The sequence below is a fragment of the Megalops cyprinoides genome, chromosome 21 (genome assembly GCF_013368585.1).
Source record: "Megalops cyprinoides isolate fMegCyp1 chromosome 21, fMegCyp1.pri, whole genome shotgun sequence".
Lineage (NCBI taxonomy): Eukaryota > Metazoa > Chordata > Actinopteri > Elopiformes > Megalopidae > Megalops > Megalops cyprinoides.
This window is the reverse complement of record NC_050603.1, coordinates 4,777,905-4,799,848: the sequence shown is the minus strand read 5'-3', so window position 1 is coordinate 4,799,848 and position 21,944 is coordinate 4,777,905. Positions and strand designations below refer to the sequence as shown.

Below are 21,944 nucleotides of genomic sequence, written 5' to 3'. Positions count from 1 at the left end.
CACTGGGGCACTGCTGCCGTACGCTTGGGCAAGGTACTTAACCCACAATTGCATCAGTAAATGCCCAGCTGTATAAATGGATAAAACTGTAACCTATGCAAGCTACTCTGGATAAAAGCATCTGCAAAATGACAACACTGTAAAGTTATGTAACTTGAACGGATACACTTATGTTCTGTTGTGCTGGAAGTCGCTCTGGATAAGAGCGCCCGCAAAATGCATGTAATGTAATGTAATGAACATTTAGCTCCACTCGTGAGTCTCTTCCCCCCCCATCCTCCCTCCATCCCTCTCTCCTCCCTCTCCTCCCTCCCACTCCGTACCTGCTGAAGCGCTGCCTCCAGCAGTTTCTGCCGCTCCTGGGTCTTGAGCAGGAGGCTCTCCCAGCTGCGGTTGAGCTCGTCCAGCTGGTCCCGCAGGTGGTTGGCGTCGTCCCCCGGGCTGGACTCCAGCAGCTCGGACCCGGCGCTGTTCACCGTCTCCACGGTGGAGCGGTGGGACAGCACGTCGTTCCGCAGCACCTGGGCGAGACGGAGAGAGAGAGGAGGAGGAGAGGGCGACGGACAGAGCCAAGGTTAAAAAACACACACACCGAAAAACAGGAAAGCTAGTTTTGCTGAAACACAATCAATTTTACTTTACTACGTCATATTTGTCTTTAAATATCAACATCAAGGACTACGTTTACAGTGAGTTTTATGATTGAAAACACTGAGCATGTGGAACTTGAGGGGGTACTGTGTTCAAGCTAGTGGCTGATGTATTGAGCTGTACTTTGCTTCTGTGGTAGAGCTTGAAGGACGTTATTGTCTATTGTGCTGGACGTCGCTCTGGGTAAGAGCATCTGCTAAATGCATGCAATGTAATGTAATGTAACGCAGTGTGCTGAGGGAAAGGGGAGCGTACGTGGTGCTTGGCCAGCTCGATCTCGATGGCTTTGGGGTCGGAGCTGACAGGCCGCTGGGTGTCCAGGGTGGCGTGGGTGTGCTTGAGCCAGGACTGCAGCTCTGACAGGGCGTGCTGGAACTGACCCAGGGCGAGAAGAGCAGCCTCCAGCTTGTGCTGGGAGACCAAGGGAGAGAGAGAGAGGGGAGAGAGAGAGAGGGGAAGAAAGAGGGGGAAAGAGAGAGAGAGAGTGAGAGGGAGAGAGAGGAGAAGAAAAAGGGAGAGAAAGATAAAGAGAGAGAGAGAGAGGGGGAGAGGTGAGGGACAGAGACAGAGAGACAGAGGGGCAAAGACATGGGGAAAGAGAGAGAAAGAGGAAGCAGGAAAGAGTGGGAGAGAGAGGGAGAGAGCAAGAGGCAGGGAGAGAGAGAGGGAAAAGCAGAAAGGAGAAAGACAGAGAAGAAGGAGAGAGACAGGTACAGGTGGAGTGAAGCAGAGAGAGAAAATAAAATAAAGAAAACAGAGACAGAGAGGAAGAGATAAAGAAAAAGGGAGTTAGTCAATCCTTAGTTTTTATAGTTTTCATCTTCACAGGGAGTCATCAGCATTTCACCAGGTGTAGCTAAACATGCAGGTGAACCACTGACCTCCTGTCTATACACAGCTATAATAACTACACCAGGACAACACAATGTGAGAACAGTGCACTCAGGTAAGTGCTTACCTGTCTGTGCGTGATCTTGTCTCCCAGGTTATCCCACAGGTGTCTCAGTTCAGTCAGGGGCTCCTGGATCATGTCCTGGTCCGTCTGGTCGGACACCTTCTTCAGCAGCAGCTCCCCCTGGTGGCAGAGCTTCTCCATGTCGATCTGCTGCTGGTACACTTCCACCTTGAACTGCTGCTCGGACAAGGATGTGGAGAGGGTGAACCCTACATTCCCACAGCACTCCCACAGAACTCCTCCACCCTGAATAACATGGACCTCGACCCTATACTGATAACATCATGTAGGAACACATGAAAGAAACTGACAAAAAACAGATTAAAAAGGATTGCTTTTGTAGATTTTTGCTTTTGTTCAGCTGTAATGCAGCACAAAACCACATTATGACAGGTTGATTATCAAGGAGAAGGTAGAAAGAGAGAGTTCTGTACCTTCAGCTCCTCGATCTGCTGCTTAACGGTGCTTAGGTCAGTTCCCACGGTAGACATGTCGCAGAGCTTGATCACGGCGTTGTCCAGGTAGTCGAACATGCCCTGAAGGTCCAGAGACAGAGACACCCGTCAATCACCCCGCAGATGAGACACAGGAACGAGCCACTCTGCTAACGGCGAGCAATGCATTCTGGGAGACGGACCTGCAGAGCATCCTGGTACTGCACAGAGGCGGTCATGGCCTCGTCCAGCCTCTCCATCCTCTCTCTCCATGTTCTGTTCAGGCCTTCCCAAGCAGCGTTCATCTGAGGGGAGAGGGAGAAAGAGAGAGACAGAGCGCTGATAAAAGCTGCTCCACAGCAGGTGCGAGTTCCTTCGGGCCTCTCAGATGTCCCCTCTCACCTCGTCGATGGTCTTCTTGACCTCAGGCTTCTCGGTCTCTCCGCAGGCGAAGATGAGGTCAGCTCCCAGCGTGCGCACAAACTCCAGCTCCTCCCTGAGTCCGTCCGTCTCCGCCTTAATGGCCTGAGGATTGAGAGGAGACGACAGCGCTGAGCAATCAGGAGATACCAGTACTGAGCGGGCAGGAGATATCAGAACTGAGAACACAGGATAGATCTGAGAGAACAGGAGAGATCAACACTGAGCAATCAGGAGATATCAGCACTGAGAACACAGGATAGATCTGAGAGAACAGGAGATATCAGTACTGAGCAGGCAGGAGATATCAGCACTGAGACCACAGGAGAGATCACTACTGAGAGAACAGGAGAGATCAGGACTGAGTAATCAGGAGATATCAGTAGTGAGAGGACAGGAGATATCAACACTTAGAGGACAGAAGATATCAGCACTGAGAACACAGGAGAGATCAGCACTGAGAACCTGGGTGGTATCAGCACTAAGAGGACAGGACATATTAGTACTAAGAGACAGGTGAAGAGATATCTATAAAGAGATTACGGAGATATCAGAACTGAGAATACAAACTGCAACTACAGCGCAGCCGTTACCTCGGCAGCCTCGATCTGCTGTTTGATGAGAGATGGGTCGACGCCGGGGTCCTCCAGGTCCTTCACGATCTCCTGGGAGTCACGGAGCGTGCTCAGCAGCGCCGCCATGTCCGCCCAGAACTTTCCGGCCAGCTCCAGCACATCCTGCAGCTTCCCCTCCCTCTCCTCCGCCCGCTGCCGGATCTCATCCCACAGGGAGCGCAGCCGAAGCAGCCGGGAGCGCACAGCTGGACAGGGGTATGCGCAGCACGGTCAGGATCCGTCACATCTGCAGGGCTGTCTGCGCAGAGCCCTGAGTGCCACTCAACACTGCATCTATACCCAGCTATATGCAATCACAGCTGCGCAACACTGCATCTCTCCAAGACATACATAATCACAGCTGCGCAACACTGCATCTAACACAGCTACACGCAACCACAGCTGCGCATCACTGCGCAGGGTTGAGGTGGGTATGATGTCTCTCTCACCCTGGGCGGCGGGGTCGTCGTGGGGCGCGCGGGTGATCAGCTCCTCGCCCCGGGTGCACAGGGCGCTGAAGGAGGGCAGAAGTTTGTCCAGCTCCAGCCCCGTGGCCCGGTGCTCCGCCAGCTGCTCCCGAATCTTCTCCACCTCCGCTGCCACCGGAGGGGGCTGTCTCAGCCGCTGCACCGCCCCCTCCAGCGTCTCCAGCAGGGGGTCCATCTTATCATGGAACTGAAGAGAGGGACAGTCTCAAACAGGAGGTACAGCTTATCACAGAACTGAGGAGAGGGACAGTCTCAAACAGGAGGTACAGACTATCACAGAACTGAGAAGAGGGACAGTCTCAAACAGGAGGTACAGCTTATCACAGAACTGAAGAGCAAGGGACAGTCTCAAACAGGAGGTACAGCTTATCACAGAACTGAAGAGAGAGAGACAGTCTCAAACAGGAGGTACAGCTTATCACAGAACTGAAGAGAGAGAGACAGTCTCAAACAGGAGGTACAGCTTATCACAGAACTGAAGAGAGAGAGACAGTCTCAAACAGGAGGTACAGCTTATCACAGAACTGAAGAGAGAGAGACAGTCTCAGATAGGAAGTACATCTTCTCCTGGGGAGGAGAGTGCATAATACCCAGGTGATTAAATACAGGACAGGCAGAAAGCAAAAAAATGGATATAGAGTGGAAAAAGGCAAAGTTAGTTTTGCACAGCTATCACGACACTCACGACACACGATGAATGATGAGTAAAGTTAGTTCTATGGATTACTCCACTTGTGGAGTGATGACGATACTTACAACAGAGAGGACAAACACATTTCTGTCAGGTAGACCTGCCAGTCTGTCCCCCAGTGTCAGTTAGTATACAAGCCAGTAAACTGTGTCAGTCACTCAGACTGTGAGTGAACTATTTCCAGTGTCAGCCTCTCTCACTGTCAGTGAGCCAGTCAGTCTCTCTCACTGTCAGCGGGTCAGTCCTGCCTCTCACACAGTCAGCGGGTCAGTCCAGCCTCTCTCAGTCAGTGCACCAGTCAGTCTCTCTCACTGTCAGCGGGTCAGTCCTGCCTCTCACACAGTCAGCGGGTCAGTCCAGCCTCTCTCACTGTCAGCGAGCCAGTCAGTCTCTCTCACTGTCAGCGGGTCAGTCCTGCCTCTCACACAGTCAGCGGGTCAGTCCAGCCTCTCTCAGTCAGTGCACCAGTCAGTCTCTCTCACTGTCAGCGGGTCAGTCCTGCCTCTCACACAGTCAGCGGGTCAGTCCAGCCTCTCTCACTGTCAGTGAGCCAGTCAGTCTCTCTCACTGTCAGCGGGTCAGTCCTGCCTCTTACAGTCAGCGGGTCAGTCCTGCCTCTCATAATGTCAGTTGGTCAGTCCAGCCTCTCTCACTGTCAGTGAGCCAGTCAGTCTCCCTCACTGTCAGCGGGTCAGTCCTGCCTCTCACACAGTCAGCGGGTCAGTCCTGCCTCTCACACAGTCAGCGGGTCAGTCCTGCTTCTCACAGTCAGCGGGTCAGTCCTGCCTCTCACACAGTCAGATGGTCAGTCCATCCTCTCTCAGTCAGTGAGCCAGTCAGTCTCCCTCACAGCCAGTAGGACAGTCCGTTGCTACGCCAGTTCTTACCTCTACCAGCTGGGTGAGTTGCAGAGAGCGGTGATGATGATGGCGATGGCAGCACACACAGCACATCCACAAATGAGCGATGGAGGGGTGGAGGGATGGAGGGACGGGGGGGATGGAGAGATGGAGGGAGAGAGGGATGAAGCAGGCGCGGGACAGGGAGAGAGATGGAGGGAGAGAGGCAGGACGGGTGGGGGGAGCAAAGAAGAGGCAGGAAGTGGGCAGCAGGTGAAGAGGTACAGAATGAAGGATAGGATGGGGGGATGAAGGAGGTGTGGGGGAGGGAGGAAGGGAGACAGGCAGGGCACAGTCACGAGGGAGTGGAGAGACAATACAACGTGTTAGATCAACTGCATGCAAACAGGCAGGCAAGCAGTACCACACCACAGTAACACGGGCTACTCGCTGCCACGCAGAAGAGTTTCAGCAGCTCTGGGGTGAACTGAGTACCCCGGGTTCATTTCAGAGTCACACTTAGTAAAATCTGCACTAAAGTCATGAATAAATGTACAAACAGATAAGTCTACCAAAGACTATTAGGCTGTCTAAGTCTCTCCAAAGCACCCATTACTGCGAAACTCTCTGCAACTGGCAATGTGGATTTAAAGAATTTAAAATTGATCAAATCACGTAATCTGGATTATATTATATAACACATGGCATAAAATGACCTTGTGAGTGTGAGTGAGAGAGAAATGCAGTACATGCCTGTAGTTTCAATCCAACGCACCAAAGACAGAGCGGCGATACCTTCAGAGGACGTGTAAGAGATTGAGAGGGGGGATTTCTGAGACGGGAGAACTTCTGACCGTTACTGGCCATGAGGGCCACAGGTGAGCTGTGGGCAGTTATGGCAGAACTCCGCACTGGGCGTGGCATGAGTGCGTGTGGGCGAGTTTAGCTCATTGGCAGCTGGGCGGGATTCTGTGGGCGGGGCTGCAGACAGCGGTGCAGGTGCAGGACGGGTGAGGCCAGGTGAGAGACGTACCTGTGTGGACTGGGAGACGGCTTCGTCCAGCGCGGTGGCGCGGTCTTTCACCTCCTCCTTGATGGCCAGGTAGCGCCTCTCGGCCTCGCTGAAGCGCTGCCTCACCGTCGCCCCCTCCTGGACGCTCAGCTCCGCCAGCTGGGGGCCGATCTTCAGCAGCTTGTCGATGTGGGGCTTGTGCTCAGCGATGGACTCCCTCAGGAGCTGAAGGAGGAGGAGAGAGAGAGAGAGAGAGAAGGAGCACAGGCGTGAGGAGAGGAGTAAGAAGGAGAGAGGGAGGGAGGGAAACAAAGGAGAGGGAGTACAGAGCGGGAGATAAGGTGGTTTGTCACACAGAAGCAGGAAAAGAAAGGACGCAAGAAGAAAGTGGGAGCGAGAGAGAGGAGACAGCAGGACAGAAAAAAGGAGGCATGATGGAAAGAGAGAAAAAGATTTGCCAATGGGAGAGGAGGAGAGAGATGAGGAGAAAGGATGAGAGTAGTGCAGATGGGAGGATATGGGCAAGAAGGGGAGAGTGAGGAAAAGGAGGAGGGAGAGAGGAAAGGAGAGATAGCGGGAAAGAAGAGGGAAATGTGACAGAGAGAAAAAACAGGTAGGTTCGAAGGGAGGGATGAGGAGAGAGGAAGAAGGGGAAATGCAAAGGGAAGGATGTGGGAAGGAAAGAAGGAGGGAGGGGAGGAAGAGAGGAAAGAGGTGACAGCAGGAAGAGGGAGGTGTGATGGAGAGAGAGAGAGAGAGAGAGAGAGAGGTTGGTCCAGGGGGGAGAGGAAGAGAGGTATCAGGAAAGAGGAAGAAGGGGAAAATGCAAAGGGGAGGATGTGGGCAGGAAAGAAAGAGGGAGGGGAGGAAGAGAGGAAAGAGGTGACAGCAGGAAGAGGGAGGTGTGATGGAGAGAGAGAGAGAGAGAGAGAGAGAGAGAGAGAGGTTGGTCCAGGGGGGAGAGGAAGAGAGGTATCAGGAAAGAGGAAGAAGGGAGAGTGCAGCGGGGAGGGTATGATGGACAGGAAAGGAAGAGGGAGGGGTAGAAAGTTGAGTTACAGCTGCCTGTTTGAAACTGACACCGCTGCGTGCCAGGACCGAACCAGAGACCCCGACGCAGTGGCATTCTAAAATAACGCGTCCTTAAATCCTCCCCCCTCCGGCTCACCCTCATCTGGTCCTGCTGCTGCCTCAGGGCCTCGGTGTCGATGGCGGGCGGGGGCAGCTGGGCGATCAGGGTCTCCGTCTCGCCCAGCCAGGGCTCCAGCTCCTCGTAGGTCTCCCAGAAGCGGGCCACCAGCACCTGTGCCTGCTCCAGGGCCGAGAAGCGCTCCGAGTGGCTCTGGCTCACGGCCTCGTACCGCGCGCTCAGAGAGTCCGTCTTCACCTGCGGCGACAGGCAGGGAAGGGGTTAACAGGAGCAGTGCGGTGTACTGGAGAGCAGCAGGGCTTTTAACCGAAAGGTTGCCGGTTCAATTCCCCGCTGGGGCACTGCTGCAGTACCCTTGGGCAAGGTACTTAACCCACAATTGCCTCAGTAAACACCCAGCTGTGTGTATGGATAACATGTAAAAATTGTAGCCTATGAAAGTTGCTCTGGATAAGACAGCCTGCAAAATGCCAATAATGTAATGTACTGTAATGTTAACGCACAGTCAGCACACACTCTCCAGCGCCCTGGAATAGGGCAGTCTGCATGTGTACTGACAATACCCATTCAATACAATACTCTCATCTATAACTCTCCCCCTCCCCTCTTTTCCCCTTGCTCTCTGTCTCTCCCCCTCCCTCTCATCCCCCCCCCCCCTTCTCTCCCCCCCTCCCTCTCTCTCCCACCCCCTCTCACCTTCAGCGCCTCCCTCTGCTGCTCGCTACAGGTGTCCAGGATCTCGTCGCGGGTCTTCAGCAGCTGGTCCACGGTGTCCTTGTGGCGGATGATGTCGATGTTGAAGGCCCTCTGCACCTGCAGCTGAGCCACCGTCACATCCGGCTCCAGGCTGAGCTGCCCCAGGGAGCCCAGCTTCCTCTCCGTCTCACCCACCCAGGCCAGCTCCGCGTCCACGGCCTCCTCATACTGCCGGAGACACGGAACAAACATGGCGTCAGTGCCGAGCTTTCGCTGCACTACCACTCCTGAACACCAGGGGGCAGTACGCAAGTTACCCGAATGTATTTTGTGTGCTTATTGTAATTTTCATCTCTTCCTTAGTTCTTTCAAGTACCGTCTTTAAGATACCCTTGTTTTTGCTTACAAAGTATAAATGTCATGCTCTAATGTCCAATCAGGGGAACTGTACAGTGTTTTTCAAATTATTACTGTATTTCGCATTATATTTATATTAACTATTAATACATTTAGAGTTTTTATTTAAAAAAAAATATTCCTTGAAAACCTAAAAGCGACATGGCATGTGATTCTCTTTGTTGTTTTTGAGGAACTGACTAGAAATATAGCTTCTCCCAACACTTCTGATAGGTAGAACTTATGAAACACTGCTACACCAGAATTAGACGGCAAATACCACAGCAGTCTTTAAATACTTTGGGTGATGATAACGTTTAGGGTGCAGTACCTGCTGTGACCTCTGGATGGCGGCCTGCACCAGCTGCACGCGCTGGGTGATGGTTTCGTCAGCCTGTCGGTAGCGCTGGTTGGCATCGGCCACGAGGCGGTCCAACCCCTCGCGGGCACGCCAGGGCACCAAGTCCAGCAGGGCGCTGCCCACCTCGTTCACCGTGTCCAGCACCAGCCTCTTCTCCGCGGATACACACTTCAGCTCCTGAGAAGCACACACACACAATCAATCTCATTAACACACACATACACGCAGACACAGACACAGACACACACACACACACACACACACAAAATCAATCTCATTAACACACACATACACGCAGACACAGACACACAGACACACACACACACACACACACACACACACACAGACACACACAATCAATCTCATTAACACACACATACACGCAGACACAGACACAGACACAGACACAGACACACACACACACACACACACACACACAAAATCAATCTCATTAACACACACATACACACACACACAAAATCAATCTCATTAACACACACATACACACACACATACACACACATACACACACATACACACACACAGACACACACACATACACGCACACACACACAATCAATCTCATTAACATACACATACACACAGACACACATACACACACCTTTTGTCTGTCCTGATAGGCGGGGGTAGTGTCAGGCTCTGCATTGTTAAGCTCCGCCTCCATGCTGTCCAGCCATTGGTTGATGTCGTCGTGGGCAGTGGCGAATCGCGTGGCGAGCTGCAGGGCCTGCTCCAGCGTCCTGAGGGCCTTGCTGCTGCCGGCCGTCATCTCCGCGTAGCGGCTCTTTATCCCGTCCAGCTTCTCCTGGATCAGCAGCACCTCCTCGCCTGAGGCACAGGGAGCACAGGTGAGCACAGCGGAATATATACGGCACAGACCGTGAAACCATCAATATCAATATCATTACATCCCAGACTGGCTAAATCCTGTTACACTGACTCCAGATCAGCCACAGCAGACTCTGCTCTGGCCCAGGTGGCAGTGAGACAGGTAGAGACCCATCGTGGGCAGGTGAGACACTCTACCTGTGGTCTGTTTCAGCAGGGCCTGGCCGTTCTTAATGGCCTGGTCGACAGTCTTCTTCCTGCTCACGATCTCCTCGTTCAGCGACTGTGGGAGACAGAGGGGAAGGTGTGAGAACACTCATACAGGGGTGAGGGAGAGCAGTAACTGTGTAGGAGGTGTGGCGTGACTGCATTACACACGCCTTTACAGTGTAGCTTTAGCGCTCATTTACCTGGTACGTCTCACGTGATCAAAGCAGAGATGGAGAGCCTTGTTACACTTCCCCTCAGAACAAACATTCCTCTTCCAAACCCGTTCCCTTATCATCCATTTGTGGCAGCCGGGTGTGTGTATACCCTCTCCCTCTCTCCCCTATAACCCATTACTCTCTCTCACCTGTAGCAGTTGTACCCCCTCTATTTTCCCTGTGCTATTCTCTCTCTACCATGTACCCCCATCTCTTTCCTTACCCTCTATCTCTCCCGCTGCCCCCCTCCCCTGTACCCACTCTCTTCTCCCCAATAACCCCCCCTTCCCACTCTAGTCCCTCTCTCTCCCCTGTACCTCGCCCCATCTCTTCCCCCCACCCCCATACGCGCCCCTCCCTCCGGTCCCATACCAGTGTGTGTTTGTGCTGCTGAGAGAGCTGCTCAGGCTGGTAGCTCTGCACCGACACCTCGGCCAGCCTCTGTGCCACCTCGGCCAGCCAGTTCAGCACCTCCACCTCCTCCTCCCCGAACAGCTGGGCGTTGGCCAGGGCCTGCTCCAGCATGGCCGCCCGCCGGTTGCACCGATCACGCAGCTCCGCGTGCCCGCCCCGCACCGCCCCCACGCGCTCTCCCAGCCAATCGCGGTCCGCCGCGCTGCTCAGCGGGGACAGAGACTGGCCCAGAGCCTCCAGGCGCTCCACCTCCGCCCCGCGAGCGCACACCTCTTCCTGAAGGGCCTGGGGTGCACCAGGGCCGGAGAGCGAGGGGGGGGGATGGGGGGAGAGGGTGGGAAGAGGGGGAGGGAGGAGAGGAAGGAGGAAGGAGGAGGGAGAGATGGAGGGAGGGGGAAGAGGGGAAGGAAGGGGGGTAGAACAGGGGGAAGTGAGGAGTAGGGGGGAGGGTGGGGGCGAGTCGGGTGGGAGGAGGGAGGGAGGGGGAGGGAGGGGAGGAGAGGAAGGGAAAGGGCAAGGGAGCAGAGGAAGGAGGAGTGGGGAGGCAGAGGAGGAAGGAAGGGGGGGAGCAAGGGAGAGGGGGAGGCAGGAGGGGAAGGAGGATGGTTGGAAGAAAAGAAAATGACAGGGAGGGGTACAAAGAAAATAAACACAAATCATGGAGATGGAAAAACACAAAAATTATAAATAATAATAACTCAAATCATAATATGGATATAAATGAACAGCAATAAATAACATACTCATAATGACTCATAACAACATAATAACCTGCCTGTCTTGGTACATCAAGGGCAAGTGAAATGTACCTTGACAAGCATTTTCCATGAATTAATGAAATTAATTAAACATAACAGCATGCAGTAAACAAATAGTAACAAATAACAGGGGAAATGATAGCATGTAACAGTGGCGTGATTGATGATCGGGGGTGGGGGGTGGATGGGTCCCTCAGATCGCTGGAGTAAAGCCGTTAGGGACCGGTGGCTGTTTATTACTGAATTCCTCTGCAGGACCGCAGAGAATCGTCCTTATATGGTTGACTTCCCCTCTCTCCGATTCCATCCCCTGCGTAACTGAAATTGGGCTTCTGCCCAGTGATATATCCCCAACTCCCTGCCACAAATGCACAGAACATCCTGGCAAACGATGTCGTCATGGCAGCTATGTCCTTGACCCCGTTCTATAGTACCTTGTGGGACATGATATTCTAGTTATGCGGTACCTCGCGGAACGTGACTCGCTGGTCATATAGTACCTTGTGGAAGGCGATACCTGGGCAGATTACTGAAAGCAACACGATAACCTTTTTACACAGTCCCTTGTGGGACATAATACCATATTTGGTCAGTACCCTGTGGAACATGATACGCTAGTGATACAGTACCTTGTAGTACGTAATGCCTGGTCAGATTACTCAATGGAATCTGATAAACAATATATACTGTCCCTGGTAGGGTGTGATGCTGTGGTAACTCAGTAACCTGTGGAACGTGATATAGTGCATTTTGGTATGTGATACCGGTTCAGATTGCCAAGTGGAACATAATAACCTATTTATACAGTCCCTTTTGTGATGTGTTGCCATGGTCACTCAGTACCCTGTGGAAAGTGATAGCCTGGTCCTGCTGCACCCTGTGGAAGGTGACCCCCCAGGTGCCACCGTACCTTGTGGCGGGCGATCTGCTGGGTGATCTTGGCGGTCTGGGTGCCCATGGGCTCGGCGGAACTCAGGCGTCTCTCCGTGGCGCTGAGCCACTCTCCCAGCGGCTCCACGGCCTCGTGGAACTGAAGGGCCAGCACCTGCAGCTCCTCCAGCTGGCTTTGCCTGGGGAGAGGGGTTACACGGTCACAGTGTGGCCACCTCACATGTAAACACTGTTTATGCGTGTGTATGTGTGTATACCTCGCGCTGGCCTTGTCCAGCAGCTCGGTCCACCTCTCTCCCAGGCTCTCCAGCTGTCTGCGGATCTTGTCTCTGTCCTGCGTCTCGGCAGTGGCAGCGATGCGCTCTCCCTCCGCCCGAATCATCTCCACCGTCCCACGCCGGTCATCCAGCAGCCTCTGCAAAAGCTGGGGGGGGGGGGGGCACAGAGGGGGGTCACCTCACCACCCCAAAACGCCTCAGAGATGGGCCACATACAACACCTGGGTACGTACTCCCCGAGAGAGAGCTCGATAATCAGTCCTGTAACACACAGTGCTGGTCCTTTGCAGTCCTGTCCAGAATTGCGAATACAGAACTAGCATGGAAAAAGCTGAATGCATCCTCAAAGCTTCACCCCTGCCTGCTGTGTGCCTCTATTCCCCCCCTCTCTCTGTATCCCACCATCTGTAAATCCCTCCTCAGAAACACTCACCTTCTGCTCCTGTATCTGGGCCTTGACCACCCTGTACTCAGCCGACGGAGGCTTCTGATTGGCTATCAGCTCCTCCGTGTCACTCAGCCAGCTCAGCAAGGGTTCCAGTGCATCCTGGAACTTCCCACAATGCAACAGGGCCTCCTGCAACTGTGCAATGCGCTCTGCCACCTGCCCACGGGGAGCGGAAGGAGTGAGTGAAGGACGAGGAGCAGACGCACCTACACACACCTCTCTCCCAGGCTCAAACACACACACACACACACACCTACACACACACACACCTACATACACACACACATACACACATGCACGCGCATGCGCACACACACATACACATACACATACTCAAACACACACACACACACACACACACACACATACCTAAACACACCTATACACACACCTACACACACACACACACACTTACACATACTCAAGCACACACACACGCACACACACACACACACACACACACGCACGCACACGCACACAGAGAGAGTCTTACCCTCTTGTTGAGGGAGTTCCAGCGCAGGTTGGTCGTCTCCAGGTCATGTTCCAGGGCCTGTGTGTCGGTGTGTTTGGCTGCACTCTGGATCAAACCCTGACCCACGGCGTTCACCTGCTGAAGTCTGGGCTGGATGCTGTCCACTTGCTCCCGTTCCAAAGCCTGACACAGAGCAAGTGAGGGGGGAGGGAATGAGAGAGAGAGAGAGAGAGAGAGAGAGGGAGAGTGAAAGATAGTTAAAGAGAGGTATAGAGAGAGAGAGAGAGAAATAGAGAGAGTGAAAGAGAGACAGAGAGAGAGAGAGAGAGAGAGAGAGAGAGAGAGAGAGAGAGAGAGAGAGAGAATTTAACAAATGTTTACTGCATCATTACTGTTCACACACTGAAAACACCCAAAAACGTTTCAGAGAAATAGAGAGGGGGAAGAAGGAAGGGGAAAGGAAGGAGTGAGGGGGGAGAGAAGGAAGCAGAAGGAGAGGAGGAAAAAAGGAGGGATCAGGAATGAGGGGTCAAAGGGATCGGAAGACAGGAAGAGAGAGAGGGAGACAGGGAGACAGACAGGAAGGACGAGGCCAACAATATAGTTCTAATATTAAATAACAGTGGTTAACAAGTTAACCTCACACACTGACCGCCTGTACACATCACAGTCACAATAAGTAACGAAAGCCACAACACGCCCGCGTCGTCAGCGGAGTGCCCATAAACCAGCACCTATGCAGATGGGATGTAACCGGAAACGGAGCCCCGATCCGGACGGGCAGTGAACTGCGCTGCAGCTGGCCTGGGCTCCGCTCTGAGCACCGGCTCCGCCGCTCCGGCAGCAACCTCGGTGGTTCCCCTCCGCAGGGACGCCAAACCTCCCTAACCGCACTGCAGCGCTCACCGCCAGCACCATGGGGCTGGGAACGCCGGCGGAGCCAGGGGAGAGAGAGTGGGGGAGAGAGAGGGAGAGAGAGGGGGAGAGAGGGAGAGAGAGGGAGAGGGAGAGAGAGGGGGAGGGAGAGAGGGAGAGAGAGGGGGAGGGAGAGAGGGAGGGATAGAGGGAGAGAGAGAGGGAGGAGGGAGAGAGAGGGAGAGGGAGAGAGAGGGAGAGGGAGAGAGAGGGGGAGGGAGAGAGGGAGAGAGAGGGGGAGGGAGAGAGGGAGGGATAGAGGGAGAGAGAGAGGGAGGAGGGAGAGAGAGAGGGGGAGAAAAGAGAGACAGGGAGAGAGAGAGAGGGGGGGGGGGAAGAGAGAGTGAAAGCACACAGAGGAGAGAGAGAAAGAGGGAGTGAGAGAAAGAGAGAGAGAGAGAGAGAGAGAGGGGGGGGGGGGGGGGGCAGATCCTTACAGTGGAACGAGAGAGGGGGGAAAGAGAGGAGAGATGCTACGGTGTAGGAATGAGAGAGAGGGGAGTTTCAGAAGCGAAAACGCAGCCCGTGTGTTGATGCATCTCTGGGGAAGAGCTCGGATGGGGCCTGCTGCCTGATGGTGTGGTTAAGAGTGTGTTTACAGCCCTCTGCTCCTCTTCAAAGTACAACAAGACCCAAAGAGCTACTTACACAAGGCGTGCAGGGGTGGCAGGGGTCGAGGAGGGGAAACATTCATGAACACATAAAACATACAGGAATGAAAAGAGGGGCATTTCCCCTCAGTACTCTTCAATTGTGTGTGTGTAAATGTGTGTGTGCGCGTGTGTGCATGTGCGCGTGTGCGCGTGAGAGAATGTAACCTGTAAACTGCTCTGGTTAAGAGCGTGTGTGAAATAAATGAACTGTGAATGTGTGCCAGTGTGTTTATGCGTGAGCGTGTGTGTGTGCGTGTGTGCAGTTTGCCGCTCTTTGGTCGCAGCTGTGTTGTGGTGACGGGCGTCTCTCCGGCCTCAAACAGGAAATCGGCCGGCCTCAACAACAATGGGCCGCAGCCCTGACCCGCTCCACCCTCTCCTCCGTTCTGCGTGTGTGTGCGCGTGTGTGTGTCCGCGTCCATCAACGTCCCCTCTGTTTCCTCCACTCCCATCACCCCCCCATCTTTCCCTTCCAGTTTCAGCACTGCTTCATCTCTCTTTCATTCACTCCTTTCTCTCTGTCGCTCTGTCCTCCAGCCCGTGTTTCAGAATACTCATTTTGTTCGACACTTCCCCCCCGTCTGTTACTCTACTCTTTTCCCCTACTCTCCCCCTCTCCTCCTTCTCTCTCCCCCTCTCCTCTTTCTCTCTCCCTCCCTTTCTCCCTCTTTCCCTCTCTCCCTCCCTCTTTTCCCCTCTCCCTCCCTCTTTTCCCCTCTCCCTCACTTTCTTACCCCTCTCTCTCTCTCTCTCTCTCTCTCTCTCTCTCTCTCTCTCTCTCTCTCTCTCTCTCTCTCTCTCTCTCTCTCTCTCTCTCCCCCTCTCTTTCCCTCAAGCCAGCTAAAAGCGGTTGACTCCAGTAAGCCGGAGCTCTGGAAAAATATCTGGAATGTTTCTCATTCCTCTCCACCTCTCTGCCCCGCGCCGGCAGCCGGGCCAGGCACACGCACAGTGCAGTAGCACTCCGCTAACCTCCACGGCTCTCCCTCCTCCATTCCCCGTCACTCCTGCCCCGCCACACATCCCCCCTCTCTCTCTTCCTTCCTCCTGCTCACTTTCCCTCTCTCCCTCTTCCAGCTGTAATGACTACCCTTGCTCTCTCCCTTTTTTCCCCCCCACAATCTGGTTTCATACAAAATAGCTTTATTGGAATTACCAAGTTACACAAGCTCACTCTCAGTCTCTCAGTTCTAGCGTCCAGGCAATACAGACATCCATAGATTACCCATGTCTATCTGCCCCCCCCCCCCCTCCAATTCCATCTGATTAACTCTTGTTTCCCAGGGAAAGCCCCATGTGAGGGAACCAGGAAATCGTTTCAAACTTTATTCACAGCCACGGTTCTCTGCTTTGAGCCATTCAGCGCTGTCTGAAACAGCACAGCGTAGCCGTCCCTGCAGACAGCGAGTGCATACCAATCTCAACGGGAGGGATTTGCTTTTAAAAAATCACCAACAGTGACCACCTACGTCCACCGCTGACAACTAACTTCACGCAGAACAGTGCGAGCGGTACATGCTGTGATATGGAAATTAGAGTAAATATAGTAAACCTTTTAAACAAACTGAAACTGCGTCCTCATTCTCTTTAAGCATGGCGATTCAGAGTGTGTCCCACTGCCTCCAGGCATTTTAATCACCGGTTCACTTTGTGGCTGTGGTTATTAAAAGGGCACGATGTGTTGAGTCTTTCGCTGCTTTTTCTCTGGCTAAGCGGTTCAGAGGCCTGACGCAGTCGCCGTGGTCGCAACGTTCAGCGCTGCGAGGGACTCGCTGGTGGCATGTGATCTGGCCATTGTGTATCGACATTGTTCGGTTTTTATTTATTCGCTTAAGGATTATGCGTATGCGTGTGGCTCTGGGCAAAGCCAGTCAAACTTAATTTAACAGTTAAGACTTTTAAAATGGAGATATAAATCAAGAAAGGACAAATATTGGGTAAAATATGAATCCGGACTGCTGTCTCTTTCGCTCGTCTCTGTGCGTTTTCATGACTGCAGGCGGCGTGTGTGAGTTAGTGTGTGTGTGTGTGTGTGTGCGTGCATGTGACTGGTTAGCAGAGTACAGGGGAAAGTCAGTTTGCGTGGCAGCTTATCAAAGCATCATTCAAGCACAATCAAGACTAATCGAAACCACTGGAGAACGTCCAGCTAATATGCAGCCTGCTTCACCTAATTTGATCCCTTCGGAGAGGCAACCAAATATTAACATTAGTACACAGAACACACACGTGTGCACACAACTGGCACACACATTTACACACACACGCACTCATGCATACACACACGCACTAACACATGTAAACTACAAAACTGTGTATTTCTTGACAGATAAAAATATCAGACTGCTAAGATGAAGAGAACAGAAGAGACTGAGACACTAAAGTGGAGAGGAAATCTAGAGGACTAGGTGGAAAATACCATATCTGTCTTCGGAACCAAAATGAAGAAATATTATTTCTGTCAAATCAATGAGAACATGGCCAGCGGCTCCTTCCTTCTCCTGGGGGACTTCCTCCTCCATGTACCATCTCTTCTTTTCCCTGTGCATTCCCTCCTACCTCTCCCACCTCTCTCCCTTTCTTTCCCTCCTACCTTTCCCTCCCTCTCTCCCTCCCCCCTCTCTCCCTCTCTCTCTTCTTCCTACCTTTCTCCCACCTCTCTCCCTCTCTCTCACTTCCTCCCTCCCACCTCTCCTCCTCTTTCCTTCTCTCTGTCTCTCTCTCCTACTCTCTCTCCTTCTCTCTGTCTCTCTCTCCTTCTTACTCTCCTTCTCTGTGTCTCTCTCCCATCTCTCTCTCTTAGGTTCATGCAGACCTTGGACGTTGGGGGGGGGGTGTTTTAACTAATGTGTGTTTCTGCTAACTAATTGTGCATCTCTGACACATGCATGTACTCCTCAATTACTCACAAGTGAAAAAAGTGTGGTCTTCCATTAACTTTGGAACACCTCCCCCACTTCCCTCCGCTCTCGCCCACATTACAGATGATCCCCGTTTTAACATCACTGTCACATGGATCAGAACCACCTCAGGTCTCCCCTTTCCCATCTACATCTGAGTGCCTTGGAGCCTCACAGTGCCAGTTCTCTGTCTGCCTCCCTCTCACCACCCTGTACCCTGCCCTACCTCTCTCCGTCTGTCCTGTCTATCGCCACAGAAACACCAACACCATTTCTACATCATACGCTGTCTGTCCCCTCCCACCAGCAGGTTATCAGCTCTAGTATTTCACCTTATCTTGAGCAGTACCAGGTGCCCCCCCCCATAGCCCTTTGCTCCTAGTGCCTCCAGCTAAAACCACAGAAACCTTACTGCAGGAACCCGGACGGAAAAGATTACGTTCCCCTTAAACTCTCCAGCTCTCTCTCTGCCCTTTCGTCCAGAGGGGAGGGAGAGAGACTCTGAGGGGCAGCCTGGCCGCGGTCCGAGCCCAGCTGGGGGGGCGGCTCGAAAGGTTTGGCGCGTCCTTATCTTCTATTTATATTCCTAACAACTTCAAACTTTCCCTGTTTGAGTTACTGGCAGCATCAGTCCACCCAGAGATCACTGTGTTTCTTTCTCACTTCCTTATCTCGGGAGCAGCGCCATTGGACTGGGAGGCGGGAGTGGGGGGGGATTGCAGGGTATTTTGGTATAGTACCATGCCACCAGCGACTGGGCGAACGGCTTTATCAGAAACATCCTCAGGAGATCCAGCGTTTGCGTCACAGACAGAGGTCTGAGGCGGGCTGGCCTCTCCGTAATTACAATCCTCCCTGTGCAAATCCAATCTGACAGCAGCCAGCATCCGATTGCATTTAGGGTGCGGGGAGGACGTGACTGCGCGGAACTGCACCGCTGTTAAATCACGCAGGGATGACCGCCCCCCCAGCCCCCCGGCCTGACCGTCCCGCGTCTGACTGCAGCTGCTGATAGAGCCGGTAATGCAATAACCCTCAGACCCGCATCAGAGCCGCTTCAGTTACTGATACCGCACCACACTGCCAACATCCTGAACAAGCACAGACTCCAACACACACACACACACACACACACACACACACACGCACACAAACACGCACACGCACACACAAACACACACACGCACACACAAACACACGCACACACACACACACGCACACACACACACACGCACACACAAACACACACACGCAGACACACACACGCACGCACACGCACGCACGCACACGCACGCACAAACACACACACACAAACACACACTCACATGCATGCACACACATACGCACACACACGCATGCACACAAACACACACACAAATACATACAATATTTTCACATACATGCACACCAACACATATGTACCCAGGAGCACAGACAAATGCACGCGCACGCGCGCGCACACACACACACACACACACATACAGCTACCAAAAACACAGTGAAATACATTTAAAACACTGAAACTCATACATAAACAGCCAGTGAGTCATAACCTGAAAAACTCTCAAACTAAGTAATGCTCTTAAGCAGACTGTAAACCAACTTCTGACACGCAAACCGAGGCCCTTTACAATCTCTGTATACAATCACTGTGAAACAAACAGACGGATAGGCTTCCTTCCCCTCACTGTACCGAAACAATCCAGCTACATAAACACAACATACGCTTACTCTGAAAGAATGAGCGTAAACACTCAAACTGTCAGCACAGACCAGAAAGCTAGGGGTACTGCACCATATTTAAAATGTAATATACACGCACACACACACACACAAACACACACACAAGAACACACACATGTTCTGGACCTTCTTATGTATCATACTGCATGATATGACTGGGTGTCATATTATGATCGTTTCTAATTTAACTGCCACAGAAAGTGACTAATTATGACTCCACTAGGCCACCCACTTGTGTATCCTCCCCAGTTTAGGCTGAACAAATTCATCTGGACCGAAAGAGAGACGGAGAGCCGTAACGACACCACAGAACCGCAGCTCTCAGAGAGAAAGAGAGACAGAGACAGCCCCAGACATGCAGGATTGGACAGACTGAGACAGATGACCTCAGGAAGCTCTCGGAGAGGGGCGACTGGATAATGAGCCGAGTTCAGCTACGCTGCGCTGTAACGAGACCCCGGCTGCCCTGCGGGAGAGCCCGGCGCGAAACGCTAGCCCTCGCTATCTCGCTCTGAAGCGCGCGCTCGGCCTGGCTGACAGATGGGGCTGACTGACAGACGCACTGACAGGCGGTGTCGGGGACTGACTGACCTCGGGGTTGACTGCCTGACTGTAGGGAGAGACCGTACCTCGGCTTCGGGCGCGCTGTCGGGGTAACGCGCGGCTGGTGCTCCCTGCACAGACACAGACCCTGTGTGAGTGGGTTCACCGGGCATCTGGTCCCCCGGCTTGGCCAGGCCCTCAGTGAACAGCTCCTGGAGGAACCCCGGTTCCAGCTGCTCCCACCGGTCCAAACCGGGCGGGGCTGGCTCCGGTGCCGGTTCCGAGCCGTCCGAATCCCAGTCGCTGTCCCCAGGGGTGGACCCCAGGACGAAGTCCACCCCCGACCGGCTGCACTCGGAGTCAGAGTCCCGCGAGTCTCCGCAGGTGGAGTTCCTCTCGGCGGCCTGCGGGAGGCGCTCCGGAGCCGCCAGGTACACGAAGCTGTCCGAGGAAATGAAGGCGCTCTCGTCGGGCTCGGGGCAGGGTTTGGGGAGGGGGCTGGGGGGCGCGGACTCCCCCAGCGGGGACGGGGGGCAGTCGTGGGGGAACGAGGCAGGCGCAGACACGGCTAGGTACACGAAACTGTCGCTGGGCACGAAGGCGCCTGTGTCCTCGCTGTCCAGCCCCGCCCCCAGCGCCTCGTGTTTGGAGGGGGGTGGGGGGAGCGGGGAAGGGGGTGCGGAGTCCGCTCGGCAGGGAGAGGCATCGATCCGGGGGGGTGGGGAGTCTGCTTTGGGGGTGCTCGTCAGCATCTGTTGTGGGGATGGTGAATCCTCGACACCCCCTTCTGAGGCTGCGACCACCACCACAGAGGCGGGAACATCCTGTGGTCCTATCCTCTCTGGGGACCCCTCCAGGTCAGAGGTCATCTCCTGGGGTATGTCGATCAGCTCTGTGGACACCGGCCTCTCTCCACAGACAGCGTGGGGGTCACTCTCCTCTGTCTCCCCCCCACTCCCTGTGTTAGTGTCCTCCTGCTCTGAAGGGGGGTGCACCCCAGCCTCCCCGACCTTCACGCAGGGCTCCTCAGCGATCTCCTCCCTCTCTGGGCTGTCAGAATAGGGTTTCTCAGTTCTGGGGGAGGGGAGCGATGGGGAGATCTGCTGGGTCTCGACTTGTTCCTTACCCCCTTTCTGTCCTTCACCGTCCTCCCTGTCTGACGACGTCCCGCTGCCCAAGTCCGAATCTGTGTCGGGCCGCTCACCGTCAGACCCGGTGTCGGACGGGACGGTGCGGTCCGGGTTGGACATGTGGATCCCGCTAGAGTCCGACTCCCTCGCCCAATCAGAGGCTGGCCCCACCACGCCCTCCGTCTCGGCCGTGGGAGAGCTGTGGTCCTCTTCCTCTCCGCCATCCCCCTCCTCCTCCTCCTCCTCCTCCTCCTCCCACGCCCTCTTCTCCTCTCCCTCTGAGCCTGCCTCCAGACCGGGCTGGGTTTGAACTGGGTCAGACTGTTCCAAGCACCTCTGAACTTGTCCTGGGTCAGACTGTCTCAAAGCAACCTGATCCTGTCCTGGGTCAGACTCTTCCAAACAGATCTGTGTTTGATCCAGATTGTGAAGTTCCACACCAGTCTGGGTTCTGTCCAGGTCGGGTTGTTCTGTAGATTGAAGGGGTTCTGCGGGCTCCGGATCTGGGCGGGTTGTCGATGGCTCGCCTTGCAGACTCGGCTGGCTGCAGTCTGGCTCAATGTGCTCAGCAGAGCCAGGGAGCTCCTCCGGCCGCAGATCCGCAGGGACCCCCCCTTCCTCCTCCTCCAGGCACTGTCTCTCCAGCTCCAGGAAGAGCTCGTCGGACCCGGGCTCTGAACTGGGGCAGGGGGAGACGCTGGGAGGCGCAGAGCCGCCGAATCCCGACGGGGGGGTGAGGAGGGGCCAGTGTCCTGAGGAGGAGCCAGTGTGCTGGGCCTCCCAGCCATGCGGGTGGGGCTCATCCGCGGGTCCTCCCG

At 54.1% G+C, this 21,944-nt stretch overlaps 1 protein-coding gene across 1 annotated transcript in view; it reads right to left on the bottom strand.

Annotated features, from left to right (window-relative positions):
* The window catches only part of macf1a (microtubule actin crosslinking factor 1a), a 189,364-nt gene that overhangs the window by 17,647 nt on the left and 149,773 nt on the right, over positions 1 to 21,944 (bottom strand). Inside the window, exons 55-74 of the mRNA XM_036555519.1 lie at positions 13,264 to 13,425; positions 12,756 to 12,926; positions 12,302 to 12,468; positions 12,064 to 12,223; positions 10,354 to 10,680; positions 9,755 to 9,839; positions 9,330 to 9,556; positions 8,678 to 8,884; positions 7,951 to 8,178; positions 7,273 to 7,491; positions 6,126 to 6,329; positions 5,141 to 5,149; positions 3,524 to 3,749; positions 3,054 to 3,280; positions 2,443 to 2,565; positions 2,244 to 2,345; positions 2,041 to 2,142; positions 1,610 to 1,783; positions 907 to 1,062; positions 324 to 521 (exon numbers count right to left, since the gene is read on the bottom strand). Of these exons, the coding sequence (XP_036411412.1) occupies positions 324 to 521; positions 907 to 1,062; positions 1,610 to 1,783; positions 2,041 to 2,142; positions 2,244 to 2,345; positions 2,443 to 2,565; positions 3,054 to 3,280; positions 3,524 to 3,749; positions 5,141 to 5,149; positions 6,126 to 6,329; positions 7,273 to 7,491; positions 7,951 to 8,178; positions 8,678 to 8,884; positions 9,330 to 9,556; positions 9,755 to 9,839; positions 10,354 to 10,680; positions 12,064 to 12,223; positions 12,302 to 12,468; positions 12,756 to 12,926; positions 13,264 to 13,425 (3,474 nt within the window). The remainder of the gene's footprint in view (positions 1 to 323; positions 522 to 906; positions 1,063 to 1,609; positions 1,784 to 2,040; positions 2,143 to 2,243; positions 2,346 to 2,442; positions 2,566 to 3,053; positions 3,281 to 3,523; positions 3,750 to 5,140; positions 5,150 to 6,125; positions 6,330 to 7,272; positions 7,492 to 7,950; positions 8,179 to 8,677; positions 8,885 to 9,329; positions 9,557 to 9,754; positions 9,840 to 10,353; positions 10,681 to 12,063; positions 12,224 to 12,301; positions 12,469 to 12,755; positions 12,927 to 13,263; positions 13,426 to 21,944) is intronic.